The sequence below is a fragment of the Salvelinus namaycush genome, chromosome 23, assembly GCF_016432855.1.
Source record: "Salvelinus namaycush isolate Seneca chromosome 23, SaNama_1.0, whole genome shotgun sequence".
Classification (NCBI taxonomy): domain Eukaryota; kingdom Metazoa; phylum Chordata; class Actinopteri; order Salmoniformes; family Salmonidae; genus Salvelinus; species Salvelinus namaycush.
Window position 1 is genome coordinate 42,893,403 of NC_052329.1, and position 9,609 is coordinate 42,903,011.

The 9,609-nt window shown below is 41.8% G+C and overlaps 1 protein-coding gene across 1 annotated transcript in view; it reads right to left on the reverse strand.

Moving 5' to 3' along the window:
- mmp23bb (matrix metallopeptidase 23bb) overlaps positions 1-6,666 on the reverse strand; it is a 30,409-nt gene extending 23,743 nt beyond the window's left edge. Inside the window, exons 1-2 of the mRNA XM_038961901.1 lie at positions 6,629-6,666; positions 4,053-4,352 (exon numbers count right to left, since the gene is read on the reverse strand). Coding sequence (XP_038817829.1) covers positions 4,053-4,352; positions 6,629-6,666 — 338 coding nt within the window. The remainder of the gene's footprint in view (positions 1-4,052; positions 4,353-6,628) is intronic.
- Positions 6,667-9,609: the final 2,943 nt, after the last annotated feature.

Here is a 9,609-nt window from a genome sequence, read left to right on the forward strand (position 1 = left end):
TGTATCACAATTCCAGTGGGTCAGAAGTTTACATACACTAAGTTGACTGTGCCTTTAAACAGCTTGAAAAATTCCAGAAAATTATGTAATGGCTTTAGAAGCTTCTGATAGGCTAATTGACATAATTTGAGTCAATTGGAGGTGTACCTGTGGATGTATTTCAAGGCCTACCTTCAAACTCAGTGCCTTTTTGCTTGAAATCAAGGGAAAATCAAAAGAAATCAGCCAAGACCTCAGAAAAAGAGTTGTAGACCTCCACAAGTTTGGTTCATCCTTAGGAGCATTTTCCAAATGCCTGAAGGTACCACGTTCATCTGTACAAGCAATAGTACGCAAGTATAAACACCATGGGACCACGGAGCCATCATACCGCTCAGGAAGGAGACGTGTTCTGTCTCCTAGAGGGGGAGGCTTGCAAGCCGAAGAACACCATTCCAACCGTGAAGCACGGGGGTGGCAGCATCATGTTGTAGGGGTGCTTTGCTGCAGGGGGGACTGGTGCACTTCACAAAATAGATGGCATCATGAGGTAGAAAATTATATGGATATATTGAAGCAACATCTCAAGACATCAGTCAGGAAGTTAAAGCTTGGTCGCAAATGGGTCTTCCAAATGGACAATGACCCCAAGCATACTTCCAAAATTGTGGCAAAATGGCTTAAGGACAACAAAGTCAATGTATTGGAGTGGCCATCACAAAGCCCTGATCACAATCCTATAGAAAATGTGTGGGCAGAACTGAAAAAGCGTGTGCGAGAAAGGAGGCCTACGAACCTGACTCAGGCCAAAATTCACCCAAATTATTGTGGGAAGCATGTGGAAGGCTACGCGAAACGTTTCACCCAAGTTAAACAATTTGTTCACTTCTGACCCACTGGGAATGCGATGAAAGAAATAAAAGCTGAAATAAATCATTCTCTCCACTATTATTCTGACATTTCACATTCTTAAAATAAAGTGGTGATCATAACTGACCTAAGACAGGGAATTTGTACTTGGATTAAATGTCAGGAATTGTGAAAAACTGAGTTTAAATGTATTTGGCTAAGGTGTATGTAAACTTCCGACTTCAACTGTATCTTGCATTACTCATCTCATATGTATATACTGTATTTTATACTAGAGGTCGACCGAATAATCGGAATGGCCGATTAATTAGGGCCGATTTCAAGTTTTCATAACAATTTTTTTACGCCTTTATTTAACTAGGCAAGTCAGTTAAGAACACATTCTTATTTTCAATGACGGCCTAGGAACGGTGGGTTAACTGCCTTGTTCAGGGGCAGAACGACAGATTTTTACCTTGTCAGCTCAGGGATTCAATCTTGCAACCTTACGGTTAACTAGTCTAACGCTCTAACCACCTGCCTCACGAGGAGCCCGGCCGTTACAGTAAGAAGCCAAGGTAAGTTGCTAGCTAGCATTAAACTTATCTTATAAAAAAATAATCAATCAATCAATCATAATCACTAGTTATAACTACACATGGTTGATGATATTACTAGTTTATCTAGCGTGTTCTGCGTTGCATATAATCGATGCGGTGCGCATTTGCGAAAAAGGACTGTCGTTGCTCCAACGTGTACCTAACCATACACATCAATGCCTTTCTTAAAATCAATACACAGAAGTATATATTTTTAAACCTGCATATTTAGCTAAAATAAATCCAGCTTAGCAGGCAATATTAACCAGGTGAAATTGTGTCACTTCTCTTGCGTTCATTGCACGGAGAGTCAGGGTATATGCAACAATTTGGGCCGCCTGGCTCATTGCGAACTAATTTGCCAGAATTGTACGTAATTATGACACAACATTGAAGGTTGTGCAATGTAACAGGAATATTTAGACTTATGGATGCCACCTGTTAGATAAAATACGGAACGGTTCCGTATTTCACTGAAAGAATAAACGTTTTGTTTTCGAGATGATAGTTTCCGGATTCGACCATATTAATGACCCAAGGCTCGTATTTCTGTGTGTTATTATGTTATAATTAAGTCTATGATTTGATAGAGCAGTCTGATTGAGCTATGGTAGGCACCAGCAGGCTCGTAAGCATTCATTCAAACAGCACTTTCGTGCATTTTGCCAGCAGCTCTTTGCAATGCTTCAAGCATTGCGCTGTTTATGACTTCAAGCCTATCAACTCCCGAGATTAGGCTGGTGTAACCGATGTGAAATGGCTAGCTAGTTAGCGGGGTGCGCGCTAATAGCGTTTCAAACGTCACTCGCTCTGAGACTTGGAGTAGTTGTACCCCTTGCTCTGCATGGGTAACGCTGCTTTGAGGGTGGCTGTTGTCGATGTGTTCCTGGTTCGAGCCCAGGTAGCGGCGAGGAGAGGGATGGAAGCTATACTGTTACACTGGCAACACTAAAGTGCCTATAAGAACATCCAATAGTCAAAGGTATATGAAATACAAATCGTATAGAGAGAAATAGTCCTATAATTCCTATAATAACTACAACCTAAAACTTCTTACCTGGGAATATTGAAGACTCATGTTAAAAGGAACCACCAGCTTTCATATGTTTTCATGTTCTGAGCAAGGAACTTAAATGTTAGCTTTCTTACATGGCACATATTGCACTTTTACTTTCTTCTCCAACACTTTGTTTTTGCATTATTTAAACCAAATTGAACATGTTTCATTATTTATTTGAGGCTAAATTGATTTTATTGATGTATTATATTAAGTTAAAATAAGTGTTCATTCAGTATTGTTGTAATTGTCATTATTACAAATAAATAAAAGAAATCGGCATCTAATTTTTTTGGTCCTCCAATAATCGGTATCGGCGGTGAAAAATCATAATCGGTCGACCTCTATTTTATACCATCTATTGCATCTTGCCTATGCCGCTCTGTCATTGCTCATCCATATATATTTATATGTATATATTCTTATTCCATTCCTTTACTTAGATTTGTGTGTATTAGGTAGTTGTTGTGGAATAATTAGATTACATGTTAGATATTGCTGCACTGTCGGAACTAGAAGCACAAGCATTTCGCTACACTCGCAATAACATCTGCTAACAATGTGTATGTGACCAATAACATTAGATTTGATTTGAAGAGATTTTATTGTAGGCAGAACGCATCGGAGTACAAATCAGCCCGTACTCTACATAGACCAGAGCGGCATATGGATCTGTGCCATTCACTTTGAACTGGACTGTGTTACCATCATGAGCGGTCATGAGTAGATGCGCTTGTTTTGAGATCATAGCGAGAGCTGCGTGTAGTCACGTTTGCACATGTTTTCATATCCTTTGCTAGTTAGTGAGTTAGTAGCCCAGGTATAGATAATTTGTAGTCAGCAATGGGGGAGTGATTGCTTTCTACAAGAGCACAAAACGTGAACATTTCTAGACATCTTTGAAAAGCGAGTCTGGTAAGGATTTTTTTGTATTAAAAGGGGCAGTGTTGTATTTCGAGACAGGCTTGAATAAGTTAAGGGTAGCATAATTTGTCTGAATCTCTATAATAACGGTATGGGAATAATAAAACATTTTATTTTGAATCAAACAACACAATAACATTTTCAGTCACCTCCTTGTCTGAAGGGCAAGTGGATAAACAGGTTAATGTCTTGCCCTGAATGTTTTTTTCAAAAGTCTCATGGAATGTAGGGCTACATTGTACACCACACGTTGGCTGCTACTATAGGCTGAATGATAGAACAGCTATTTCCATGTTAAAATGTTATGGGATGCATTTTCTCCATTGTTTTTGATGATAGGAAACTCTGGTAGGTCTACATTATGATCAAATAACCACAGTAGCCTACTTGACCACTCTCTGAAACTGTAGCTTAAAGCGGGTACAGCCTTATTGTTCACAGTAAACGCACGCTGGACGTTGCACAGATTTTTTTTTACCACGTTCAAGTTTGCGGTCAGCACACCTGAAATTTGCTCAGTGTCCCTTTTGAAGGAACATTGAGAGTGAATACTTTCTGAAGGCACTGCATATCTAATCCTCTCAGATCTTCAAAAGTGCCTAGGGGGTAGGGACAAGGGTCTGACTTGACATTCAGGGTCTCACTTGTAGGTGAGGTTGAAATGCTTCCACTTGTGTCCCAATGGGTTGATGGCGTAGCGTTTGGAGCGGCTCAATGCCGCTCCTGTCGCAGGATGATGCTTCACAGAACGCAGGGACTCCACAGACCCCCCACCAGCTTCCTGAGAGAGATGGAGGGGGAGAGAGAGAGAGAGATCATTAGAGGTGACAAGAGGAGCGTGACATGACCATGGAGAGGTGAAAACAGTGTGTGTGTGTAGGAGAGAGAGTGAGAGAGAAGCTTTGCACAGTCGGTATGTTGCAGTAGAGAGAATGGTACAGCGCCTGAGACAAAGAACAAATGATCAGTAGCCTGTGAAACAAGACAGGACCAGTGGCAACCTGTCATTCAGGGCAAGCTCGAAAATTCAAGCCCCTTGGGTGCTGCCATAGAGTTACATTAGAAGTGCCCATCCAAGAAGGCTCAAGGTCATTGGCCACAGATAAAATGACATCAAATCACTTTATATCTGCCGTAGCTTTGATTGGACTGATCATGTCAACATCACACTTTCAAAATCTTTACTAGACAAGCGGTCATCATCTACTGGCAAATCCTTTTCAATCCTTGTCATATGAAGAGACATTATAGATAAAACGTATCGGTGCTCATTGGCCATTTGACATGAACATTACACAACAAGTTCGAAATCGCAAATTCAACAATCAGTGGTTTGGGAGGAATCAGAGGCTAACTGCAAGTGTTGCAAAGCAATCACTAGCCTGCTATTCAGTGGAGAGAGTGTGTGGTCCAAGTCTGGGTTTAAAGGTCTCTTTTCCAAGTTTAAAAGGACAAGCGTTCAACACCATGGGCCAGAAAAGGTTGAAATACAGTGCATTCGGAAAGAATTCAGACCCCTTGACTTTTTTCAAATTTTGTTACGTTAAAGCCTTATTCTAAAATGGATTAATTCGTTTTTTCCCGCTCATCAATCTATACACAATACCCCATAATGACCAAGCAAAAACAGGTTTTAGGATATTTTAGCAAATGTATTAAAAAAAACGTACATTTGACATTTACATGATACATATGGCCCTATGGCCCTTTTCTCAGTACTTTGTTGAAGCACCTTTGGCAGCGATTACAGCCTTGAGTCTTCTTGGGTATGAAGCTACAAGCTTGGCACACGTATATTTGGGGAGTTTCTCCCATTATTCTCTGTGGATCCTCTCAAGCTCTGTCAGGTTGGATGGGGAGTGTCGCTGTACAGCTATTTTCAGGTCTCTCCAGAGATGTTAGATCGGGTTCAAGTCAGGGCTCTGGCTGGGCCACTCAAGGACATTCAGAGACTTGTAGTAGCCCATGTGCCTCACCCTAATAATTTCCCTTTCCCCCTCAGCCTACTGTTCTGACTTGGTGGTGCAGCCTGTAGACTGTTTTAGAGAAATGTAATCATTGAATATTGTAAGAGCTTTCATTGTCTGCTTATATGCCCCCTTTATTTATCCTACGGTTCTGACTTGGTGTACAGAGAGAATACTGTAAGAACGGCCCATGTTCTGAATTCTGTCGCTGAACAAATAGTTATATTGACTACGTCCGTCCTAGCTCGCTCATTAATGTCTTAATCGAAATTACAGATTGCCTATTATCTGCCCGTCATCCCCTTATGCCATAGTTTGTACATCTCAATTGTCAGTAGAAACCACATTTGTTTAGGCAAGTCAGCAATATCAGATGTGTTTTTTTTATGCAGTAAATGAGGCTGAATTAACTGTTTCGATGCCAGACAAGGCTCCGCTGATAGCCAGGTGTAGCAGTAGTACGTATTCAATCCACTGTGCTGAAAATAAAGCTCTGCTGTTGGGACAGCTTTATGTAGGCCCTAGCAGTTTGTGGGCACCGTTTGTCACCGTTATAGTGCAATTAATGTATTGTTTAGTGTTGTGTGTGTTGTGTAGTGGCTTTGCTGGCATGCATGTAAAAAAAATTAAAAAACAAGTGGGGTTTTCCCCACCAAGATTCACATGCAAAAACCACTTCAATGATGAATTTTTTTTGAATCAGCAACTGGGAGAGGATTTCAACTCCCACCCCGAACACAAAATAGTTATTTGAGTTGTTCATTCTATTTCTCCACCTTTCTTCCACTATTTCTTCCACTAGGAGTTAAAAGGAATACATTAAAGTCAAGTTAAGCCATTGCATTTTTCAGGCTTCCTGGCAAAAGGGAGTATGTCTGGCCTCCTCTAGGAAGAAAATGTAAAAAAAAACACACGTGGCACAAGTGCAAAAAGGAACAGAAATCACAACTTAACCCTACACAAATGTAGAACCCTCCTCATCCGCTCTAGTCGCTTGACAGTCCCTCTCCATCTATCCATCGCTCTGTGCTAAAATATCTGTCACCCACATGTGAGCTGAAGCGTTCTCCTCCAGCGCCCCCCTCCCCTCACCACCTAAACCACTCCTTCCTTTCTTTTCTTCTTTCCCCCCATTCTTTCCCCCCAACAAAACACAATCAATTAATGAAAATACTGGGTTTGTTGAGTTGCTCGCACAGGCAAACAGTCTAAATATTACTTTCAATCATTTCCATGTGCAGCCGCCCACTTACCGTTGTCCTTCTACACGTAGGGAGTCCGCCGACCCCATCCAACCCTACAAACATCAGCACTAGTAGAAAAAGTATCGGACGAGTTCCGCGCATCTCAAACACTGGGACGAAGCCCTTGGGCGAACTCAACGTCTGCTTCCTGTGCTCCATTGGAACCTGTAGTCTTTTTACAGTTGACGGTCAATGGTAACCTACACTCAATGTTGAGAGCACATGGTTCTGCTAAATGCAATGATTGGTATAAAAGATATTGATCATCTTGGATAGGCTACCTTATTCAGGTGTTTTCATGCAGAAAGCATGAGTAGGCTATCCTTCCTCTGAACCAGAACGCGGTGCGTAATCACAACGTGAAAACCACATTTGAACAGCTCTGCAGAGAATTGGCCATTTGGGTATGTAGCTCCAAATTCTCCCGTCCCATCAAACTCGTATCATTCTCAGCATTCCGCGCTATTCCCCTGTGATATAATTGTAAGCTCTTACTTTTCCACCGAGTCCTTCATTAATTGCATCGCATTTGTATGTTTATTGGGTAACTTTGATACTTCCGTGCCTAGTCTGCAGCGACCGAAGGGATCAGGTGTCGGTCGTACAAGTTCGGGCACGTCAGTCGAGTGGCGGGATAGAGAGAGAGCGCCGCCCAGTTCTAAAACAACAATTTGTCTCACAGCCTCTGCTCTCCCATTCTCTCAAGTGCTCTCAAACTACACACAGTTCTCAACCAGGCGAATAGAGAGGGTAAAATGTTCAACTGTCCTCAAAGACAGCCTTGAAGTCTTCAAACTATTGTTAGGCTGTAAACTCTTACTTAAATAACCGCTCGTGGAGTGTAAAAGTATCTCTCATCGGTTGAGGCCTCAATCCGCCATGGCTTAGAAAACAAATTATGAAAATAAGTCATAGTTTATAGGCTAAAGCCACTTTTTTTTAAGGAAACTTTTTTCTTCACATTTATTAGTACGTGTTATTTAGCCACCAAAACTTGACATCGACACCGGCAAGTCTGCAACCCAACCCAAAAAAACACAGCAGCCAGGGGTTTCTTCACGGTCAGTGCTATCGGGGATCCTTGGGACGTCCATAAACTCTAACCCTAACCAGGGACGTCCCCAAGGGGTATGGACGTCCCAAGGATTCCAAATTGCACGGACTGTTTCTTCACCTGTTGACTCATGTGGCGCGCAGTCCCAACTGTCCGCGCAAGGAAGGTGGGCACCATGACAATATTGTGCAAATAACATCCTTCCAGATGCGCTCATTTCTCTTTGTTCAAACAGGCTCCATTAGTCCACTTCCTGGCAATTAGCAAGTGGCAACTCAAAAGACTAACAGAGGAGATGTCAAAAAAGTTAACTAACTCAAATAATGATTGAAATCTAGGCCTTACATCTAGCCTATCTCAACTCTCTCTGAGCCTCATCTAGGTGTGTTAGCTCCTCGGCAAAGTATGGATCATCCATTGAAGAGGAAGGCGTTTAGTAGTCTACCATGACTAGCCCACAGTATGCCCCATCCTGTTTAGGCTACAGCAATGTGTCACCATCTGCAATGCTGTGGCTCAGGAAGAGGCTTTAGGCTTTGCCTCACTGCGTCAAGGGTTTGTTCTAGCCACCATCCCTTCATTCACCTTCAGAAAGTGGCCACGCTGGCAACTCTAAAAGTTATACAATTCTGCATGTGAAGTGTGCTCTCATAAAAAAATGCATTGTGCAGAATGAGGTAAAATGTTTGTCAATTGAACTTTTTGGCATTGCCCATGGTCTGGCTGGCCAAGTGGTCCACAGTTTCCCCCTATCCCCATCACTCGGGCTGACCTTAGGAAGACCCCGAGACAGCCTGTGGTTTTCAATAGAAGAGGACCCCTGTGACTCTTAAAAACATATAGCAAGAATTTGGGGGTTATGTTGCATGATATTTATGGATCAGGCCCAACGACAATGCTTTTGTTGTCCCATCCTTCCACTGATAAATTAGGATGAATGAATCACTTTGTGGCTGAGAAAGTTAACGAGTAGCTTATCGCAAAATTGCCCGGAGATGATGGATACTGTAAGAACCGTCAGTGACCATCACACTTTTTAAAATGTTGTAAAACTATTACTCTTTAACACACATCTACAGAATAAGCGCATAAAAAAATATATTTGTTTACTTATGTTTATATATTGTATGACATCACATTTTCTGTATGTGTCTGTCCGTGTCACCAAGATTTTCAAAGAAACCTAAACATAAGGAGAGTAGCCTAAGACGTCCACTTTGGTTCACAAAAAAAAAAATATATAGAAAAAAATCCTTTCTAGAGACAGATTTTTTAGTAAAGGGCACCTGAATGGCGGTCTCATAACTTCCGCCCCTCACTGGACTTGGCCCTGTGCCCAGAGTCTGGCTGCACTCCAGGTGACTAGGGAAACTCTGGGCGGGCTGACCCGACGATGTCACCCACCCTGGGAAGGAGCGGAGAGAAAATAGGGAAGGAAGGAGGAAACGGGGGGAGTCGAAAAGAAAAGCTGGAAAGGAGATCTTTTATGGGGCCCTGAAAGATGAGAATTTAATTACGCATCTCTTTATTCATCTGTCCATCCACACCAACACTGCACAAGCTAACTTTTCAAAACAGCCACCTTCCACACATTTTTCCAGTTAACCCCCTCCCTACGAACACTTTAAAACCCATTCAAAGCTTATCCCCACATTGTTTTACTTAGTCTTACTTCAAAGTCTTTTCCTTCAAAGTCAGTAACCCACTATTAGAGTTAGCCTTCACAACGCTCAATCACGCTTAAACATTGAAATGGTTTCTTTTAAATTTGACAGAAAAATCGAATTGCCAACACATTGACTTTCATGAATGCGCATTAATTATCTGTTCATAAGTAGTGGGTACTAATGAGTCGCACCCCCCCATTTATAAATGAGATATAAGCATTACAATTCATACACATTTGATGGCTAATTATACAGTGCATTCAGAAACT